The 23,268-nt window shown below is 45.2% G+C and overlaps 1 protein-coding gene across 1 annotated transcript; it reads left to right on the top strand.

Annotated features, from left to right (window-relative positions):
* Positions 1–124: 124 nt before the first annotated feature.
* On the top strand, positions 125–23,263 carry LOC121588728 (sodium leak channel non-selective protein). Its single transcript, XM_041907014.1, has 11 exons — positions 125–1,198; positions 10,435–10,620; positions 10,703–12,172; positions 12,256–13,154; positions 13,228–14,278; positions 16,239–16,433; positions 16,580–16,797; positions 20,808–21,031; positions 21,166–21,439; positions 21,513–21,675; positions 21,750–23,263. Exons 1-11 carry the CDS (start codon positions 1,097–1,099, stop codon positions 22,608–22,610), a joined length of 5,643 nt encoding a protein of 1,880 aa, XP_041762948.1. The 5' UTR covers positions 125–1,096; the 3' UTR covers positions 22,611–23,263.
* Positions 23,264–23,268: the final 5 nt, after the last annotated feature.

Genomic DNA, 23,268 nt, shown 5'->3' with positions numbered 1-23,268 from the left:
TAACAGAAGACCTCAAAAACAGAGCGTACACTCGCGGTCACGTTTTGTAAATACTAAATGCTGCACAAGCGCACTGGAATTCCGGTTCCCAACGTCCACCCCTACTCACGTTTCGGAGCATTCGCTCCCCCCCCCCCCCTGTTTGACGGTTTGCTCGCTCGTGCGCGCCCTTTTTCGCACGCATTTGCGCTCATCAAATCTCTCCATTGCTGGATAAAAAAAAACGGTTGGAGCGAGCGCGGTACCGTAAGATCTGTGCCAAGTGCACAACGGCCAGTGCAGAATCTGCCTTCACCGCGAGTGCGTGTGTGCCAGGGCGCTCACACTCGCTCCTTCCCGTCCCGTTGCTGTTCTTGTTGTTCTTGTTGTTGTTACATCAGTGGCAGTTCATCTTTGCTTCCGGATCTTCCGGAGTAGAGCATATTCTAAATGTTCCATCACTGCCTATAGTTTTTGGAAAATGTGAAAACCTGTGATGCAAAAGTGAAAAACAGCAAAATACAGCACCCAGATTGGTAATTCAAGATGGCAGCCATCATTGTGACATGCTGAGGGGTTGCAAAAATCTCACAGCCCCGTAACCGATCGATAATGGTCCAGCAGTGAGGCTGAGCAAACGCCAACATAACGAGATGAAAGCGACGAAATCTTAATAAAGCATAACACATATTTGCAAAGATGTAAGGCAACGCAGCGTTTTATGATGCATCTATGCTGTGTGTGTGTGGTGAATGGTGATGGTGGGTGGATTTGCCAGCTGTGGAAGCTGTAACACATCACGGTGCGGTCGCCATCTTGGACTGGTGATTTAATTTGGAAAAATCAACCCCTGGTCGAAGAAAAAGTGAAAAAATCAAAGAGCGAGAGAGAGAAAAAGAGAGAGCCAGTGAAAGGGTGTGCGAATGTGTGCTTGTGCACTAAAGAGAAGGAGAGTGAGAGGGAGAGATCGTGATCAAGGTTAAGCGAAAATTGTATCACAGCAACCACGACGACAACCACGGCAACAACGACGACGGCGACGACGAACGCGGCCGCAGCGACGGCGGTATCGGGCCTCAGCGCGTCCGCGTCGAAGAAGAAAAAGAAAACCAGCAACATGTTGGGCCGGAAGCAGAGCATCAAGGGCGAACCGGTCCTGGCCGACTACGGCCCGGAAGAGTCGCTCAACGAAAGTGCGGACATCGAATGGGTCAACAAGGTAGGCAGTTTACTGTACGACGCCTCGCCACACCGTTTGCGCAATAATCCGGCACACGTGAGAAGGGGGAGGTGGTAAACCTTCAACACCTTCACGCTCCGCTAATCCTTTCTGTTCTGGTGCCATTGTGCATTGTCGCCATTTCATATGGATAGAGCAGGGTGGGGGATAGTTTTCAAAGAAAACAACTGTAAAACAAACTGTTCCATTCCTCCACTCCCAGTGTACATGTGTGTGTGTGTGTTTTGCGTTGAATTAAATGTGTGTAGTTGTAATTTGGATTTGCGTATGTTGTGCGTGCGTGTATAGCTCCCCATAATTGTATATTTTGTTGTTATTGTTAATATCTTTTTATACATGTTGTTGTCATTACTGTTGTTGCCTTGTTGTGGACCATCACCGTCGAATTGTAATCCCGTAAAAACAAATAATTCTGCCGCCTGTAGAGCCTCAACATCTTCACCATCCTCATCATCATCTGACTCATCATGAATGAATAAAACTAACGATAGTGATTAAAAGCGAAAACTATTCTAAGCTAAACCACCTAAACGATAAACAAAAATCCCCAATGCTGACCATACGTAGTAGTGAAGGTATTTGTTTGAAGGAATTCACACCTTCCTTGAATGTTTTCATTTCAATATCCGTTTCGTTTTTGCTTCCATTTGTTCTACCATATTTTTTCATTCTTTCTACTTTCTGCCTGTGACACTAGTGGCATGCGTCTTGACTTTGCTTCTCATACTCTTTCCTCGTCTTTGCGTAGCGCACCATTCGATAGCCATAAACCTTTGCTTCCGATTCGCATTCCTAACCCGACGGGAATCGATTAATCAGTTCGATTCGGGCGCACCCATTTGTACTGGAGCGTCGGACGATATCGCAACTGTCGTAGTCGTATCGCACGTTCCACACCGCTCACTATTACTTTCACCGTAGCCATACCACTTTTTTATGTGTCACCAGCAATTTGGATGGCATTGTTTCTTCGAAGGCCGGAAAATGAAAGGGACAAATAGAAGAAAAAAACGCCTATACTTCGGACAGGTGTTGCCGAGTGGCGGTCGTGATATTTATAAACCATACCGCGCGGCTGCTCATATTGGGCTGCCCCCGTCCGGTGGCAGTTCCGATAACCGTTCCGCTCGGCACCCGGTACCGTTGATAAACGGGTGAAATGAGCGTGGCGTTGAACTTTGAAGGGTGTTTCGATTAATGGGTTGTAGTAGAAAGCAGGAAATTCATTTCACCCGTTCGTTAGACGTCAGACGACGTCGGCGACGGTAAGGTGATGGACGCGCCTGGTGTTTTACACCAAAAATACCAGGCGTCTCCATCCAGTATTAGTTAATCGGTGTGGAAAACAAATCTAGGGCAGTTAAGCTTTCTTTTCCATAAGAAACATTTCGTAACGTTTGTAATATGGCACTGGCATTAAGTATCTTATTTTTGGGGTAGCGACCTATGCGAACATTCAGGCTTTCGAGACTTATTCAGTACCACGCAACCTTAGAGCCAGTCATTGCTAGCGGGGGGGGGGGGGCATGTGAGTCTTGTACCCGGGCATGTTGTTACTGCGGGACCACCCCAATGTAGTATACTATATAGCTATATAATATAACATAAATATAGTATTTTTTTATACTCTGGCTAATCGGTCGCGGAGCTGTATTTGAATATATAAAGCTTTAAATAACTCACAAATAATTGATAGATAGATAGAAGAAGAATTGATAGATAGGCAGATAATAAATAGATTACAATAATTTTACTCGAAACATTGCAAAAAATCATGAAAATGCAACGATATTTTCATCCATATTCTGGACAGTTTTGAGCTGACCATGTTTAAAATTACGGACCCTTTGATTCAAATTCCGGACACCCTCAAAATATCGTCAATAATCTTCAAATTTACACACACTACACCTTTTCCGTTTGAAACTGCTTTTCAAGTCTAAACAACTAAATTACAAATGTCGGTGTCCTCCTAGATCGACAGAATGACGGTCTTAAAACCAACAGGGTTTGAGTGCTCTTTTTCTCTTGATTTGATGCATGTTGTTTTCTCGAAGATACAGTCAGTCCAAAAAGTATTCGTCTAGCTGATAGCTGATGCCGCAATAGGCATCGGGCGGTAAAAGTAATGATAAGGTTTGATAAAAGGACCATCAATGCACACGTATTGCTAAAAAATAAGCATTACAATAGTGCAATAACAACTAAATTATTTAAAAAACTAAAAAAAATTGTTTAATCGGCGCGCAACCAGTGGCGCGTTAAACGGTGGGCGGACTGGGCGGCCGCCAGGGGCCCCGGCGATCTAGGGGGCCCCGGCGATCTAGGGGGCCCCGTCATTGTGGATGTTCGGCTTCGTATCGATTCCCCCCCCCCCCCTTGAAGGGACTTTTACCATCTATTTCAAAAAGACTCATTTTTAATTAATGCATTTTTCCCATCGCTTCACTCACTGTATTTTGTCGAGGGCCCCGAACCGGAATACCGGGGCCCCATACTACTCAAAGCAGCACATTAAATGATCTAAGAAATCTGCCAATACTTGCATCAAAGTCGCAAGCGAAGAACGCTGCGACACGCGCGCACAGCTTAAATCAATACCTCATCATCGTTGTCGCAAAGTATTGAACAGAGCGAGAAACCATAAATTTTTGCTGGTGTGGATGGCCTGTGAACGAGCACCCAAACCCAAAACCACGCAGAGCAACTTGCTGCTAAAATGAAATGCACAGAACGCTGCGCTTAACTACCACCGAAAACCCGTTACACAACACAAGCATACAACACACCTTAGCAAAAATTTAAAGACCCCGAAACACAATATCAATACACCGACTCGTAGCCGGTAAAATTAGCAGGAAAAATTGACTAACATCAAGCAAGCATCGGTGCTCCAGTGGGTAGAGGTTTCATTCGAGAAACGATTCCATCGATATCGATGTGTGCGCTTTTCAATTTGGCTGGGATGAAACGTGCCTGCGCTTGTCTGGGGCCCCTATACTTGTTTTGCAGATGTGTGCCGAAAACAGACAGCTGTTTTCACGCGAAAAATGGTATTCACATCTCAAGCTTGAGATCGTGGAGCGTGCCTGCTTTTAACGAAAAACCTTAAATTTTCACGCGGGGTCCTACTCAACTTTTGTGGTCAACTGACAAATAGGGGAAATCGGGAAGGGGTGGTATTTATATGTCCAAAAAGGAACTGGGCCATGTTAATATTAAAATGATGTTTTATCACTATTTACATACAACTTTTTGTGTGAAGACAAAATAAAAAACCGTTACAGCTATACTGAAGCCAAAACTCAAAGGTGGTTTACGGGGCCCCAACGATTATGTGGACTCTTCGATGAAGGGGCCCCGTCGGTAAGGGCCCCCGTCGGTAAGGAGGCCCTATCAATAAGGGGCCCCGTCTATAAGGGGCCCCATCAATAAGGGGCCCCGTCTATTTGGTGTCTTGGTTTGGATGGTCCGTGCACGAGCTCACCAAAAAACGCAGAGACACTTGCTGCTAAAATCCGATGCACGGAACGCAGAACAGCGCTGCGTTAAACCACATAGAAAACCCCTTGAAACAGCCGCAATCACAAATCATACACAGACAAAAATTTAAAGGCCCCTAAACAAAATTTCAATACACCGGCTCGTAGCCGGAGAAATTAGCAGGAAAAATTGACACCAAGCTCGCGTTGCTTTAAAAAGTCTAGGAAGGTCGTTTGGTCAACGGTGCTTCAGTGGGTTGAGGTTTCATTCGAGAAATGGTTAAATCGATGTCATTGTGTGCACTCTTGGCTGGGATGTCCTGTTCTTGTATACGGGGCCCCTCTTACCGCTTGGCGATTTTGTGTCGAAAGCAGACGGCTGTTTCACACGAAAAATGGTGTTCACATTCCTGGCCTGGGATAGTGGATTGTGTGTGTCTTTTAATGCAAAAACTAAAATTTTCATTCTTGGCCCTAATCGAACACATCAAGTTTGTAACCGAAGAGAAGGGGAAATGGGAAAGGTTTCAGTTAGAAGGAAGGGGGAAAAGGTATAAAAATACTTAAGGAACCTATGGACCATGTTCATTTATATATGGTTTTTATCGACTATTTCAATTTTTGCGAATACAACAAGACCAAAAACCGTTACAGATGCATCTACATACAGCCATAATACGAAGAACAATCTCCATTGCCTCGGCCATTTGGGGGCCCCGTTGATGATTCCGTCGATTGAGGGGCCCCTTCCATTTGATGTTGTCAACCCAATATACCCCCATTTTCCCCCCGAGGGTTATGTTTACTATCAGATTTACTATTACTACCAGGCCTATCAGAAGCATATTTATTTTACTTATCAGAAGCAGAAAACATTTGCCTTTTTAACATATGCAATATTTTTGTTTAACATGTGCACCTTAGTTGGAAGCGTAGAACGCTGCGATACATGCCCACAGCTCAAAACAATATCATTTCATCATCGTTGGCCCAAAGCGTTGGATCAAATGCATTGAACGCTACGCGCGAGTTGGGTAAAGCGAAATCCGTCACAAGAGATGCCTCACGCAAACTACATGCACATACGACATTAAAAGGCTCCGAAACCGATCTCAACACAACGGTTCGTAGCCGTAGAAATAAGCAAGAAAAATTGGCTGACACCAAGCCCGCTCTTTTTATCTGTTGAGGTTTCATTCAAGAATCTATTCCGATGTCGATGTGTGAGTTTTTTAATTTGGCCTGTGTCTATGTTATCGCGCAAAAACTAAGAACTCGTGCCCCGGCTAACCTTTGGGGCCCAGTCAAAATTGTGGACTGGACGAAGTGATGGTGGAAAGGCAAGCTGTTGAAGGGTTTGAGTCAAATTTGGAAGGGTCGACGGAAAGCGATTTCGACGGAAAGCGGAATGATAGGAAGATCCTATTTATTAAAAATTAACTGAACATATTTTAATATGACAATTCATATCGTTGAACTATTCCAAATTTGATCACCATAACATGGATTGTCGGACCAATCAATATGGTCAAATTTGACGAGAAATTAGAAAATAGAAACGAATAATTCCATAAAAACCTGACTGTTGATTTTACGAGAACAATGGTTGCACACTTTTGCTTTTTAAGGATGCAACGATTTTCTAGGAGCTTTATTTTAAAGAAATGCGCTATCAATTTGTCTGACCTGGTCTTACTTGTCCGTGGCCTCATAATATTACTGAACGATACGTACGTTTGTCTCGATAATTTTTCAGCTGTTAACTATTTTGTACCATCTACCAGATATATCCTAGAAAACAATTTGAAACATGGAAGGAAAGGTACATTAAGAAGCGATATTGCGATTTTGCTTAATTGTTTTGAACTTTTTATGACTTTTGCACATGCTGCAGACTCTTAATTGAAGAATCTTTACAATCAATTTTGGTTATTGTAATTTAATAAAATGAATTTGAAACTTGCTTGGATGATATAATAATGTAAGAAAACCAATAACCAATCGCATTGTTTAATAACATAAATATCATATCATTTTGTGTATTAACTGTAATAATATAATAATGTATGTGTAAAACAAATGGATTCTCCTGGCCCTCACCGCTCGATCATTTAGAAAGCCGCTGATCTAAAGCAGTGGTCTCCAACCTGTGGTCCGTGGATTACTTGAGACAAACATACTGCAATACAAGGTATTTCCAGTTACTTCCGAATGAAAATATTGTTTTTCCCGCGTGCAAGAAGTTATCGCTCTGACCGATTGAAAATGAAGTGGCCGTAATTCGAAGAAAGACGGTACTTCAGTATTCATTGTAACTTCATGTTATGCTCACGATGACGATTTTAAATCAAATCGTCCGTATTATGAAACACGAGCTGGAAACTGTAAAGTAGGAAAGAAAATATCGTTTAGAACCATCGTTCTTGTCCATAAAAGACAAACGTAACTAGCTTAGCGAAAACGATAACTTTCCGACCTTTAACTTCTTTTGAGTATAGATAAAACCAACAACAACGATCATGGCAGGTCAGATTTGTTCGGATTGTCAGGATAGGACTAAGCCCATCCATCATCTATCGACTTCTCATTTAAGGAGTTTACATATGTCCTCCTACCCAAGGTAAGCCCTCTAAACTCTAACGTCCTACAGGTTTTTATGATCGCCTAGACGATCAAGTGTCGAAAGTCCGCTTCGAAACAGTATCCACAGTACCCAAAATTTTAACATACCACAAAGCCTTTCTGATATTACTGATTGTTTAGTCATTGATATCAATTAAAAATTGGCAAAAAAAAGTATTGATATTGAGGTTTTTATTGATGCGCAGGGTGGCAGTCCATTCTGCTCATGTTCATCTCTGTTTCATAAAGTTTTATACAGATGTGAACTGTATTTTGTCGAAACAAGTTTGTTGATTTGGTATGCACTCACGGTAATCATGAAATTTCAGCAAGGACAGCAAAGTGGTGTGAAGATTTTTCTCAACCAAAACGTTAATCCCGCAAGCCGAATACGCACCTAAAATTTATCGGGGTGTCTGTAAGCGGTTACCAAATCAAATTTTTGTTCATCACGAGCAAGTGGGCATCGCAGTATATTTTCCTTTGAAGCTCAGACATGTCGTTTTGGCAGAATAAATAGCTGCATTTTCAGTAATTTGTTTTACTGATATTCAGTACCATGTATTACTCAATAGCTTTCAGTAAAAACTGTAACTGTAGCAAACTTATAAATTTGTAGTGTATGATTCGTACACCATCCCCCCCCCCCTCCCCGCAATGGATTTGGTGAAGGGGCCCCGTCTACCAAAACGCCTAGGGCCTCGGAGAGGCTTGACCCGCCACTGCGCGCAACAAGTATTCGTCTATCAGGTTTTTGGCGTAATATGCATTAGACAACAAAGGTTATGGACTCAAAAAATGTCTTGATCTTGTTTTTTATTGCATTTATGACTATTAGTGACTACTTGACCAGCGCTATAACTCCTTGGAACCTGAAAAAAAGGGACATTTTTTACCCACTCATCCTACAAGGCTTGTTTCAATTAATCTTTGGAAGAAATATTACATTTCCGGATCACGTGGCCTGGCTCCATTGAAAAATTGGCAATTTTTATCATATTGAAAGTCTACCAAATCGTTTTCATCAGTTTGGTTTTAGCTGGTTTGGTGTTTCGGGCAAATTACAATGCTCTGTATGTTCTCCAGCTCGACTGACCTTGAAATATGTGATACTTTTTAAGTAAAATTTCTCAGAACTGGGACACAAAGCACTTCAATACTGCAAGAATGTTTCCAAATCTCTTTTGCCATAAATTTGAATCAATTTTTTAGCTCACCTTTCCTCATTGAGCCCTAGAATCATGACACCATGGAGCTACCGTTACACGAGATTTTGATGCTGCATCTTAGTAGACTGTTTTCGCTGTACTAGACGGCGGCCGTATGACCTTGACGAGTTAAACTTGTTTTAATATGTTAGTAGAGCCTAATTCGAAAAGATTTTTTCAATTACTTGATGCTGCTTACCAGATTTTGCCACTTTCTGCGTATGGTATTATTCAAACAAAACATTTTTGTAACAACTCACTCATGGATAGGGCTTGAACTTGAAAGGACAACTTGAAAAATGGGTAGGATAGGTTATGCGCGGGATTAAGATAGGATTTTCGCCTTCATGCTCCATTCCTTTAACTTCCCCGCCTTTAGTGCCTCTCTGACCGCTCTAAGTGCAATTGAAAGAACAGAAATGCATTAATTTAGATTGATGGTCCTACGTGTGCATTGATGGTCCCTTTATCAAACCTCATCATTACTTTTACTGCCCCATGTCTATTGCGGCCATAATTCGGCTTTTTCTACAAAATATTCAGCTAGACGAATGCTTTTTGGACTGACTGTACATAGAATCGAAGATATGCTACTTGAATAGACGAAATTTCACGTACGGCCATCAATGCATTTCTCAAATATAGTTGTTTATTATTATCATTGTCTAAAAAAAATATGTGTGTACAATAAATCCCAATTTACTTCCGCTGTCCAAAAATTAAAAATAAGGTAAAAAATCTTGCTTTGAATTCCGGAGAGAATTACATACGGGTTTAAATAGAATTCAGAGCACAAAATAAAAAAAAAAACTGTTGTTTTCACGTTCATAACTACTTCCACAATGAATTCCGAAGTATTTCAATGCTCGTAGACGCGATTAATAGGAATTATCGAAGAAATAACACTGGCGTCGGTTTGAATCAAAACTGTTAAGAAAGCCTCTTGTAGTGTGTAATGTAGACACATGTTTAATTGATTCTAGTATATCATGGCATTCATGTGCAATCAAAAAGCGGTATAGCCAGGGACTGGATATGAAGAAATTCAATAAAAACATGCAGAATGTCCAGAATTTGAAGCTATCCGTGATTTGAATCATAACGGTATATGTCGACGATTTGAATAAGCTTGTAAAACTACAAATATGAAGGCGTCAAATTACTCCAAACATTCCAAACAACAATAATTTAAAAAAAACTTAATGTCTAGAAATTCTTACTTGGGAATTTCTAAACCATTCGACTGGTAACTAGTATGTAAAAAGTAAGAACGAGCGTGAACTTACCTATTTTATAATCTTTGCTTTAATTTATTCGCTTCAACCAAACCCTTCATTATTTACTTTTGATATATGTAGATATATTTAATAGAAAAGCTTTTTTTTCTTCATCCTGTCAAAAAGTCTATGTTTTACCTTGAACAAATAATTATGTTGCTATTTTCGTCCCGCCCCAAATCTCCATTCCAAAATCAATCATTCATTCCTCCCCTATAATGATAGTTATTCCAAATGTAAATGCGTTGTTTTTGGCATGCTCCTATTAACGCTTTGCTTTCGCATGCCGAGAACGAGAAGAATGCTAAAAATATAACCCTAAACACCAAACACATCTAAATGCAAAAAAACGCAAAAAACGGTCACTCAATCTAAAAGCATGCTCAATGCTCCGGCGTTATGTCGGTACCGTAAACCGATGATGCATGGCATGAAGTCACCATAAATCCTTGCCAAATCGATACCGCCTCTATATATTCTTGCGCTACGAAATGTTACTCCCTGTACGTTCCCCAACGCTGCCAAAGGCTGCCAACGGCTGAAACTAATCCCTTCTATCCCTCTTCGTTTCATCGGTCCGCTTCTATGGTGTGCTCCGATTGTGTTTTCGGTCATCGCACCCGTAGCTGTGGGTCCGTCGGCTGATGCGACTGTGTGCCTTGATATCGCTGACGTCCGTGTCGCTAAACACACCGAAAACCTTCGAGCGGCACCCGTTCCTGCAGTACTGCACCTTCTGCTGTGACTCGGTTGCCACGCTGCTCTTCACCTCCGAAATGATAGCCAAGATACATATCCGCGGAGCGTTGCGGGTGAGTATAGTGATGTAGGAGTGTTTTGTATCATCTGTATCCAAATGGCACCCATTTTCATCGGCTTTCTCTTTCTCGGCAGGGCGAAGCACCATACTTTAAGGACCACTGGTGCCAGTTCGATGCTTCCATGGTGCTGTTTCTGTGGCTTTCCGTCAGCCTACAGGTGTTCGAGATGCTCGGCATCGTGCCCAAGTTCTCGTACCTGAGCACGGTGCGAGCACCGCGGCCCCTCATCATGATACGCTTCCTGCGCGTCTTCCTCAAGTTCTCGATGCCCAAGAGCCGCATCAATCAAATCTTCAAGCGCTCCAGCCAGCAGATCTACAACGTAACGCTGTTCTTCCTGTTCTTCATGTCGCTGTACGGGCTGCTGGGGGTGCAGTTTTTCGGCGAGCTCAAGAACCACTGCGTGCTGAACACGACCGAGCCGGAAAGCTTGACGATCAACTCGCTCGCCATCCCGGACACGTTCTGCTCGCTCGACCCGAACTCCGGCTACCAGTGCCCTACCGGCATGAAGTGCATGAAGATGGACTTCCTGAGCAACTACGCGATGGGGTTTACCGGGTTCGAGGACATTGCGACCAGCATCTTCACCGTGTACCAGGCGGCCTCGCAGGAGGGCTGGGTGTTCATCATGTACCGGGCGATCGACTCGCTGCCCGCCTGGCGCGCCGCCTTCTACTTCAGCACGATGATCTTCTTCCTGGCGTGGCTGGTGAAGAACGTGTTCATCGCCGTGATCACGGAAACGTTCAACGAGATACGCGTCCAGTTCCAGCAGATGTGGGGCGTGCGGGGCCACATCCAGAACAGTACCGCGTCGCAGATCATCACCGGCGACGATAGCGGCTGGAAGCTGGTCACGATCGACGACAACAAGCACGGCGGCATTGCACCGGAAACGTGCCACACGATCCTGCGCTCGCCGTACTTCCGCATGCTCGTCATGACGGTCGTGCTGGCGAACGGGATCGTCACGGCAACGATGCACTTTAAGCATGACGGTCGCCAGCGACAGGTGTTTTACGAGAAGTACTACTATATCGAGATCACCTTTACGTTCTTTCTCGATCTCGAAACGCTGTTCAAGATTTACTGTCTAGGGTGGCGCAGCTACTTCAAGCACTCGATACACAAGTTCGAGCTGCTGCTAGCGATCGGCACAACGCTCCACATCATCCCGGCGCTGTACCTGAGCGGGTTCACCTACTTCCAGGTGTTGCGCGTGGTGCGCCTCATCAAGGCGTCGCCCATGCTGGAAGGCTTCGTGTACAAGATCTTCGGACCGGGCAAGAAGCTCGGTTCGCTCATCATCTTCACCATGTGCTTGCTGATCATTAGCTCCAGCATTTCGATGCAGCTGTTTTGCTTCCTGTGCGATTACACCAAGTTCGAGAGCTTCCCGGACGCGTTCATGTCTATGTTTCAGATCCTGACGCAGGAGGCGTGGGTCGAGGTCATGGACGAAACGATGATAAGGACGAGCAAAACGCTCACGCCGCTCGTCGCGGTGTACTTCATCCTGTACCATCTGTTCGTGACGCTGGTAAGTTGTCGCATTGCCACCGCTTTGCTTGATTCCCATTTCCGTACTAACAAACACGCGCTTCTTGCGCACTCTCCCCACAGATTGTGTTGAGCTTGTTCGTGGCGGTCATCCTCGACAATCTCGAGCTGGACGAGGACATCAAAAAGCTGAAGCAGCTCAAGTTCCGCGAGCAGAGCGCCGAGATCAAGGAGACGTTACCGTTTCGGTTGCGCATTTTCGAAAAGTTCCCCGACTCGCCGCAGATGGCGATACTGCACAAAATCCCGAACGATTTCACCCTGCCAAAGGTGCGCGAATCGTTCATGAAGCAGTTCGTGCTGGAGATGGAACCGGAGGACCTGGAGGGCTACCAGCGCCCGATGCCGGAGTGTTGGGATTCGCGCATCGCCTACAAGAAGCACCGTCCGATCAACGTGATGAACAAAACGGCCAAAGTCTGCATGGTGGGCAGCGATCTGCGCAAGCTCGCGATCACGCACATCATCAACGACTCGAACAACCAGCGGCTAATGCTGGGCGACTCGTCGATGCTGCCGGTGGCCGGCACCAAGGCGGGCCTGAAACCCCAGGGCACTATCACGCAGACCAAGCCGTGGCGGGTGGATCAGAAAAAGTTTGGCTCCCGGTCGATTCGGCGCTCGGTGCGGAGCGGCTCGATCAAGCTGAAGCAAACGTACGAGCATCTGATGGAGAATGGGGACATTGGGGCGGCGAGCCGGGTCACCTCCTCCCGGGCCAGACCGCACGATCTCGACATCAAGATTCTGCAGGCGAAGCGGCAGCAGGCGGAGATGCGCCGCAATCAGCGCGAGGAGGATCTGCGCGAAAACCATCCCTTCTTCGATACGCCCCTGTTTGCGGTACCCCGGGAAAGCCGGTTCCGCAAGATCTGCCAGCGGATCGTGCACGGCCGGTACGATGCGCGGCTGAAGGATCCACTCACCGGGAAGGAGCGCAAGGTGCAGTACAAAAGTCTTCAGTAAGTATTGGGCTAATGGGGAGCAAGGCTTCTGGTATGACTAGTGATTGTTTCCCTTTGAATTTCCTCGCAGCAACTTCCTCGGCCTGGTAACGTACCTCGACTGGGTAATGATCTTCGTCACGACGCTGTCCTGCATCTCGATGATGTTCGAAACGCCGCAGTATCGCGTGATGGAGCACGTCGCCCTGCAGGTGGCCGAGTACACGTTCGTCATCTTTATGAGCCTCGAGCTGGCGCTGAAAATACTGGCCGACGGGCTGTTCTTCACGCCGAAAGCGTACATCAAGGACGTGGCGTCCGTGCTGGACGTGTTCATCTACGTCGTGTCCACCAGCTTCCTCATCTGGATGCCGCGCCAGGTGCCGAGCAACTCGTCCGCCCAGCTGCTCATGATACTGCGCTGCCTGCGCCCGCTGCGCATCTTTACGCTCGTGCCGCACATGCGCAAGGTGGTGTACGAGCTGTGCCGCGGCTTCAAGGAGATACTGCTCGTCTCGACCCTGCTCATACTGCTGATGTTCATCTTCGCCAGCTACGGCGTGCAGCTGTACGGGGGCCGGCTGGCCCGCTGCAACGATCCCACCATCGAGAAGCGGGAGGACTGTGTCGGCGTGTTTATGCGGCGCGTGTTCGTCACCAAGATGAAGCTGACGCCGGGCGTGAACGAGTCCTATCCGTCGATGCTGGTGCCGCGGGTGTGGGCCAACCCGCGCCGCTTCAACTTCGACAACATCGGCGACGCCATGCTGGCCCTGTTCGAGGTGCTCTCGTACAAGGGGTGGATCGATGTGCGCGACGTGCTGATCAAAGCGCTCGGACCGGTGCACGCGATCTACATCCACGTGTACATCTTCCTGGGATGTATGATCGGTCTGACGCTGTTCGTTGGCGTGGTCATTGCGAACTACTCCGAGAACAAGGGTACCGCACTGCTGACCGTCGATCAGCGCCGTTGGTGCGATTTGAAGAAGCGGCTAAAGATTGCCCAGCCGCTCCATTTGCCGCCCCGGCCGGATGGCCGCAAGTTCCGCGCCTTCGTCTACGACATTACGCAGCACATTGCGTTCAAGCGATGCATCGCCGTGGTGGTGCTGGTGAACAGTATGCTGCTTTCGATTACGGTGAGTAGGTAGCAGGCAGCAACAAGATGTCATTGAACTTCCTAGATCTTCTTGTATCCCTACATCCATCATCTCCGGACAATTTATCGTAACATCCCCAGAAGGCTTATGCTCTGTATTTACATCACATTTTCCAATGTTTTTCCCATACTAACGTAAATAATCATAGCTTATCCTTATCCAACATCAAACATTCTTCCTCCCCAAGTCCCATCGACGGAATCCCAATATCAATTCTTAAATGTGTTAGTGATATTATCGCCCCTCATTTGGTGGCCTTGTTCAATGAGTCTCTTAAAACTGCTTGCTTCCCAAAGATTTGGAAATCTTGTTGGCTAGTCCCCGTTTTCAAAAAAGGAGACAGAAAAGTAGTTTCTAATAACAGAGGAGTATGTAAACAAAATGCCTGCTCAAACATCATAGAACACATCGTACATTCCCGATTACTTCCTTATACTCACAATTATGTATCCGCCAATCAACATGGCTTCGTGCCTAAACGATCCGTTACATCCAATCTTATGAGCTTTGCCCCTTTTGTTTTTGGTAATCTTGATTCTGGCGGTCAGGTAGATACAATTTACACCAATTTTAAGTCGGCCTTTCACCACGTGTCGTACACTGTTCGCATTGCCAAACTAAAGAAACTCGGGCTAGGATACCCTTTACTACCTTGGACCGCATCCGTCGTCAAATTAAGATCTTATCTCTTCCCCTCTTTCATTTGCCCGCCTGGCATCCCCCAAGGCAGTTCACTTAGTCCGATTTTGTTTATACCGTATGTGAATGATATTAGCTTCATCCTTCCAAAAATATATAACCCTATCTGATTGTATATCCCTTCAAAGACTTTTAAAACTTCTCTCTATATGGTGTGTCTCTAATGATATTTTGTTATGTCTCCCTAAATGTACCGTTATATCCTTCAGCCTCTCTTCTAACCCCATATCTTACCCATATTCTATTGAGAACTGACTCCATCTAAATCCGTTTAAAAGATCTTGGCATTATACTTCATAAACGGTTTTCATTTACTAGTAATCTTGAGACAACAATTAGTAGGACCTTTGGTGTTCTTGTCATGTTACGTCGAATCGGAACAAACTTTTCGGATCCTCATTGCCTTAAAGAGCTCTATTGCAGCTTAGTTCGATCTATAACTAAGTATTCTTCAATTGTATGTCCCCTCAATTCCTCCTCTTTTGTTTTAAGAATCGTAAGAATGCAAAAGTCGTTTATCCACTTCGTGTTCCGTAAATGTTTTGGTGCTGACTCCGTCCTCCCCTCCTATGAAAATCGCTGTTCAATCACAGGTCTCGAAACCATAGAATCACGGCGTGTGTATTGGCAAAAGCGTCTTTTATCGTATCAATTCTCCTTCACCAAACAGACTAGCCCGGCTCTTCTTCCCTTAACACTTTAAGCGCCGCGTCATATGAAATCGCATAATGGCTTTGCTCACCGCTCAGCTTTGTATCTGACGCTCAGCAATTCTCTTGATAACGAATGCTACGCCGCTTATCGCATTGAAACAAAAGAGTGATAACAATCGCAATTGTCACCCTCATCGCTCTCTTACCATGCACTCACTGCTCACTCGAAAAATGTGACGTCAGACCGGTGATCAAAGTGTTAATCAATCTTTACGTTCCTCCACACTCTCTTCGACTCGGAACTCCTCTTATAGTAGAAAGAAGACGCACTCAATTCGGAAACTTTGATCCACTTTTGCAATACATACGCTCTTTAAAAAAATCTCCATTGTTGGATTTCAATTGTTCATATGCCACATTCCGCTCCCGCTTCCATTTACACCTAATCCTTCCTAACCCCCTTTTTGATCAGTCTTCCGTAGCTTTTAATTTATTAGAGAATAAGTTAACATATTGTTAAACCTTAAGTAAACAATTAACTATATTGAAATTGAAATTGAAAAACACTCCCTCTTTTCGTTTCGCAGTGGACGAAAGACGAAGTACACACCGAGCGGCTGGTGATCGTAAGCACCATCCTCACGTTCGTGTTCGTGATCGAGGTCGTCATGAAGAATATCGCCTTTACGCCGCGCGGCTACTGGCAGTCGCGCCGCAATCGGTACGATCTGCTCGTCACCGTCGCCGGCGTTGTCTGGATCTTTCTGCAAACCACACTGCGAGTAAGTGAAAATGCATTCCCTTCCCTCCCACACGGTGAAACCCCAAGCACCCCGGATTCCAATCTGGTATTAATCTTTCCGAATCTTGCCTCATCATAATGCCGCCGCGGCCCGGGACAATCCACACTATTCCACTACGCCACCAGAGCGATTTATCATATTTCATTGGTTTTATGGTTGTCATATTGCGATTTTTCACAATAACTGGCAAGCATACGACCTTGAAAATGTTAATGCTTACCGTCGGTGTGTCGGTGTGCAAATCGTTCTTCATCATCTTCGGCATGTTTCTGCTGGTGTTCTTCTACGCCCTCGCCGGTACGATACTGTTCGGCACGGTCAAGTACGGCGAAGGCATCGGCCGGTAAGTAACGGTGCGGGAGCGAGGCGGACCCAATATATCCCGCTAGCATCCGCCTGCGCGCGTGTGTATGTGTGTGTGTTGTTTTTTTCCCCCGCTTTTGTTTTTGTCCGTAAACGGAGCCCAGTTGTTCAAGCCGGCGAGTGTTTTGTGATCCCTTCTTTCGCTCACTGAACAACTCGTTTTTATTTAACACCTGGGGCGTGCTTTGTTGACTTGTATCTTTTTTGTTTGTTTTGTTTTGTGTTCCTTACAACATTTGGTTCTTGCCTTCCCCGAGTCCCATGCCCCCCTCCCCCTTGTCTCTAAATTAGAACACCGACTAATCGGCCAACCGATGGGCCCAAACTGGTATTAAATTCCATGTATCGCCTTAGTGATATGTTCCACGTACACGTGTTATTTATCATTCGTCGCCTAATGTCATCAGATCGCCACACCATCATCCGATCCCGCAGATCGGATCGGCCATGCTCCCCCCCCCTCCTCCTTCCCTCTTCGTTCCTTCTCGATCCCCTTCCCCATTGAAGGCAGGCAGCCCGAGAAGTAAGCTTGCCGCAAGTGCCGCAAAACGTGGTTCCGGGTGTGCGCCGAACCACGGAACCGTTTGGTAGAGCAGCAGAAGCAAAACGAAATAGTTACACACTACTCTAGCTGCCACAGAGTTGCCGCCGACCAATGCTGAACGAACTGGGACACTGGGCCTTCCCGTGCCACCTCGGGGATCCGGTGTGAGTAAGCTACACTCAAACCTCCCTTCCTCTAGTGGTATCCTCCCTAACGGAGGTTCGTTGTGTGAGTGTGTTTGTGTGTGCGCGCGTGTGTGTGTGTGTAGCTTTCCCACTTACCACTCCCGTCGGCGCAGGATGATTCCCTGCTCTCTCCCATCATTCCGGTGATGCACTGGTGGTAAGGTTTCGAGGCAAAATTTTTTGGCGCATTCGGAATTTGTGATTTAGTGAATCTACTGCTCTTCTCACCCTGACCACTGTTGAGTATGTTGTTGAAATAGCAGAACGAGAGGAAGAGAGATACAGAGAGTGAGCTATCGATAGATTAAACAGATAGATTAATTAACGAAAAAGCCACCAACCACCGGATAAGTGATGTTCGTTCAGCATTTGCCGCACCGGCAACGGTTTTCGGCCCAGTTGCGGCCAGCTTACGTTCGACCCCACACATGGTACATGTTGTTGTGCTTGTGCTCACCCATTCATCTGCCATCCATCGCTGTTATCCGTACTTTAAATTTCATCTTCGTGTGTGTGTGTTTTTTTTTTGTTTGTTTGATTTTTCGTTCCTTCCATCCATAAGTGTGTTTTGGTTTTATGTTGCGCAAATTTCGTACCAATTTAATACATTACGCATTTCGCGGGGGTCATTTTGTACTGTATTAGCATGAGGGAGGGCTTCAAAGCAGCAGAAACAGGAGCAGTTGATCAGGTGATAAATGACAGACAGCAGCCGTTCTTACACGAAATTAGTGTATGCCCTTGCTACTACTATCAGCTTGGGCTCGAGCCTAGCCAGATGTTAAACCGTTTCTTGAGTGTGTATAGAGCTTCCGCTTTAGATAGGATTTAGATTGAGCTTTCAAAAGCTCGCCCCTTTGCGCTAGCTCGTCGTCCCAGCAGGACCGTTCGTAGGTAAATGGTTCCAAGAGTAAGTGCTTCCGATTTCAACTCTGTGTTGCTTTCCTACCATGTTCGTATGCATACAACTCGAATGCTGTTTCTGTTCCTACCCCTACTATTTGTTTTTTTTCCAAAATCACACATTCTCTTTCTCCCTCTCTTTCTCTATCAATCTACGTTTCTGTATCGCTGCATATCGCGTGAGTTTATTGTGTCCAAGCACACGTACCTTCTTCTCCTTTCTCAACCTTTGTCCATTTGGATATTTGTTTTTCCACCTTACTACACACCAGCATTTTTCTCAGTGTTATTGATTGTTTGTGTCCCTTTATGTCGTGTTGAGCATCGGTTTGAAAAATGTTCTATTCCACTCTTGAATAGAATCATTTTGAGGATCACAGCTCGTTCTACAAAAAAACTTTCTTCTAGCGAGTACCTTGGCTAAAGTGAGAAACCAAGTGTAAACAAGAATAGTATGAACTGCCGCAAAGTGTTGTACATGTGCATTTCGAATGGATTGGTACGGTTATTGTTTTATTTTATACCATGTACACATGTACCTTGGTGTACCACGAAAATTTATTTACAATCTTAAAAGTTTTTTTTTTGAATCGTTAAGATACATTTCAATGATTTTAATTAAAAATTAGCTTCAAAATGTTAAATTGTCTTTGAAGTAATACAAATTTCAGCACTTCGATCGAGTTTATCGTTAGTTGAAAATAAATACCGATGTAAATCCCTTCATTATCATGGTAGTGTTTACAAAAAAATCAAAATAACAATTTTAAAGAGCTATATTTTTTAAAGATATTTATTTATTTAAATATATAAGTAAAGAAACATAAGCTTCCACAGCTTGTTTAAAAAATATCAATTCCCGTTTGAGAGGATTAAATATATAATTTCGGTATTTGTTTAATCGATACTTGATAGAACAAACCAACGTTTATTTCAATATTTGTTAGACCACTAAAAAGTCCCATAAAAATGGAGAAATTGCCATAAATCGCCACAAAAAAATATGTATATAATTAGAGCATGGTAGTTCCGAATCCAAAAACATACTAAATTAAACGGGTTTTTTTTAATAATCTGATAAACTCTTAGGAACACTTGATCATTTATATAGAATTCAGAAAAAACACTCCGTAATTAATTAACTTCAAACACGGTTACGTCACACAATAAGGAAATTGTCAAAAAAGCAATACTTTAACAATACATTTGGTATAATGTTTTAAAATACAACTGCTAGAACATTGAAAACAGCATATGCCCGTTGCTTTTAAATTTTCAAAGCAATGATTATAGAGATAGAATCAATACAGGTATGTTTGGCGACAAACAATCATCCTGTCATCAATCAGTTAAGCAATCAATTATCTCGTTTAAGATGTATTTACATTTACGTGTTTTTCTTTACTATTTGTCAGTAAAATTTTCCACCGTATTTGCTACCTTAAGCTATTAATTTAACAAGCTTAAAATTTTCACACAATTTCCACCACCAGACCTGTGCTTTCGTTTGCTATCAAATTGCACACACACACTAGCAGCTCATAGTTCATCTGGCACTGAATCCATCGTCTCGTATCGTACATCTCTCCCATAGATAACTCTAGTTATGTTAAACTAATTTAGTAGACTACCGGCATTGATATAGTGAACCGGTTAATAGCCAATCCTCTATGCGTATCTCTATGCGTGTTATCCTTGATCGCCACCGCCAGTTCATTTCCACACATTCTATTGCTCCTGCTCGTGTAATGTGTACTACTAGTGTGTACTTTGCGTATGTATTTTAGTCAACTCCCTTAAAAAACGAACGCATATTTAACGAAAACAGTAACGTTTCCTGACCTGTTGCTACCGTTTTCTTTATCGTCCTTCTGTTTGTTGCTTACTATATCTTGCTATATCTTTCGATAGTTGCGTTTTACTCCGTACTAATTTGCATACATTTTCTTCTCTTCCCTTCCAAACGCTTCATTCTTCGCTATCTTCTGACGCAAACATAAAAAATCATGCTCATAATTCGCTATAATTTTTTTATAAACCCCCTTTAAATGTGTGTGTGTGTGTGCATTTCGTCTTGTTTTTTTTTCTAACTTACGCATTTCGGTTGTTTACTCTTGCTGTATTTTTTCTTCTAAATTACATTCAATACAATCAAAAATGCTCCTGCACTCTTCTCTCATTTATCGGCACATTTTCGTGCAACATAATCATTAACCCATCTTCCCTGCGCAATCGAACAATCTTCGGCGCTGGAATTTCGCCCTACCACATGCTTTTGTACCCACCCACCCACACACACCTACACCTACACCTACACCTACATACATGCATACGCACACTTTACGATTCCATCCCTAGGCGGGCAAACTTTGGTTCGCCGGTGACCGGGGTGGCGATGCTGTTCCGCATCGTAACCGGCGAAGACTGGAACAAGATCATGCACGACTGCATGGTGCAGCCACCGTACTGTACGCCGGCCGCCAACTACTGGGAGACGGACTGTGGCAACTTCACGGCCAGCCTGATCTACTTCTGCACCTTCTACGTCATCATCACGTACATCGTGCTGAACCTGCTTGTCGGTAATGTGTTACAGCAAGAGCGATAATGGGCGGAGGAGGAACGGATCAAGTATCAAGATCCGCAAAAGCATTCGTCTGCATCCTCCATGTTCGTCTGAGCTAACTTTTATCCTTCCTTTCCCCTTGCCCTGTAGCTATTATCATGGAGAACTTTTCGCTCTTCTACTCGAACGAGGAGGATGCGCTGCTGTCCTATGCCGATATACGAAACTTCCAAAACACCTGGAACATCGTCGACATACACCAGCGGGGTGTGATTCCGGTGCGGCGCGTCAAGTTTATTCTGCGCCTGCTAAAGGGCCGGCTCGAGTGCGATCCGCAGAAGGATCGGCTGCTGTTCAAGTACATGTGCTACGAGCTGGACAAGCTGCACAACGGCGAGGACGTCACGTTCCATGACGTGATCAAGTAAGCGTTGCCCCCTGGGAAGTGGATTTGAGCATGGTTTTATTCCTTCTGCTTTCCCCCCTTACCTCACCAGCATGCTTTCGTATCGGTCGGTCGACATACGGAAAGCGCTCCAGCTGGAGGAACTGTTGGCACGCGAGGAGTTTGAGTACATAATTGAGGAGGAGGTGGCCAAGCAGACGATTCGCACCTGGCTGGAGGGTTGCTTGAAAAAGATTCGCGCAAACAACGTTGCGGTAAGTGGTGCCGTTAGCTGTGTTACAATTACGTTTACATGCGTTCAACACTTTCATTCGTCTTGTATTTTTAGAAGCAACAAAATTCGCTCATTGCTGGGCTGCGTGCAACGAACGATCAAAAGCAGCAACAACAACAGCAACAACAGCAGCAACAACAGCAGCAACAGCAACAGCAGCAGCAACAACAGCAACAGACCGGTACCACGGCCAACAGTCAACAACTGGCACAGCAACAGCCGACCCCTGCCCAACCGGCGCAGCAACAGCAAGCCACGCAAACGCAATCCCACGCCTCCCAAGCGCAATCACCGTTGCAGTCGTCAACCACCACCTCCCAGGCGCCGTCGTCCGCCGTGACCAGCCCGGGCCAGCTGTCGAAGCAGGCGGACGAATCGCCCACCGGCAAGGATGCGGTGGCCGGACCGGACCCATCCGACCCGATCACCGACCAGACGGCGAAGGACATTGAGAACAATGCGAAGAATCGCAAAAAAACGGCCGCCACCGTACTGAACCGGTCCGACTCGACCGGCTCGAGCAGCGGGCGCAAGTTTCTCGCCCCCACCCTGTCCGATCCGCAGGCAAAGAACGAGAAGGACCGTTACCTGAGCAAGAAAAAGCAACAGCGCGCCCCACCATCGATCAGCGTCGGCGTGAAAGCGTCCCATTTGAGCGAAATCGGTGGGCACAGCTTGCATCTGCACTACCATCACAGCAGCTTCAGCCATGGGGGTGAACATTCGCCCCATGCGCCACACCACCATCATCTGCACCATCATCAGCAGCAGCAGCAGCAGCAACAGCAGCAACAGCAGCAGCAGCAGGCCAATATGAGCAAATTTGGCCACTCGCAGGCAAACATGATCTACGAGGTGCACGACTGGTGGCAGGAGCAGGTCCTTAGCACGCACAGCGAGGAAGAGGACAATTGAAACGAATTGGAAAAGAGTCAGTATTAACGCATGTTTTCCAGCAACCACCTGACCTGGCCGACCACTGGTTGGGGGTATTGTTTTTTCCCTCCTCTCTAGGTCAACGCATAACGAAGGTATTAGAGTGTACGAAGGAAGGATTGGTTTTATAAATGCAATTGATTGCACTTTTTTTCCTTTTAATTCGATATTGGATGTATTGTTATCGTTAACAGGCTGATAAAGCTAGGGAGCTAGTAGAGCGATAGTCGTTAGAGAGTGTTGTTAAGCGAATGCGTATTTGTTGGGCCAGTACGTACAACGAGACTGTTTGTTAGGCGATCGTGCGAGATTATGCAAGCGAACGATAGAGCCAAAGAAATGTACTGCCAACAAGCGGTGTGCCGCGGCAGCCATGTTTAGCCAGAGTATTAAGGCCAAAAGATAGTCAAAACGATCGAGGCTGGATAGCTAATGCTTGTTTTCCGTTCGACACGTAGCTTAGAGTATGGTTAGGACCTAAAGTTAACAGATAGAATGAGCAGTACTTACGTACGCACGTGTGTATGTCTTACCTCCGTAGTCAGCCAGTGTCTGCGTAGCAAACGAATGCCAAACTGCTAGATTCACACACTAAGTGATAATAAATCTACTTCTAGTGGAAGTAAAATTGAGACGA

Source organism: Anopheles merus, chromosome 2R (assembly GCF_017562075.2).
Source record: "Anopheles merus strain MAF chromosome 2R, AmerM5.1, whole genome shotgun sequence".
Lineage (NCBI taxonomy): Eukaryota > Metazoa > Arthropoda > Insecta > Diptera > Culicidae > Anopheles > Anopheles merus.
The sequence above is the reverse complement of the archived record's forward strand: the minus strand, read 5'-3'. Positions and strand labels throughout refer to the sequence as shown.

Coding starts and splice junctions, on each gene's coding strand:
- LOC121588728 (XM_041907014.1), top strand. CDS start 1,097: ATGTTGGGCCGGAAGCAGAGCATCAAGGGCGAACCGGTCCTGGCCGAC. Junction 1,199..10,434: donor ACATCGAATGGGTCAACAAG/GTAGGCAGTTTA, acceptor TCGCACCCGTAG/CTGTGGGTCCGTCGGCTGAT. Junction 21,440..21,512: donor ACGTTCCATGACGTGATCAA/GTAAGCGTTGCC, acceptor TTACCTCACCAG/CATGCTTTCGTATCGGTCGG.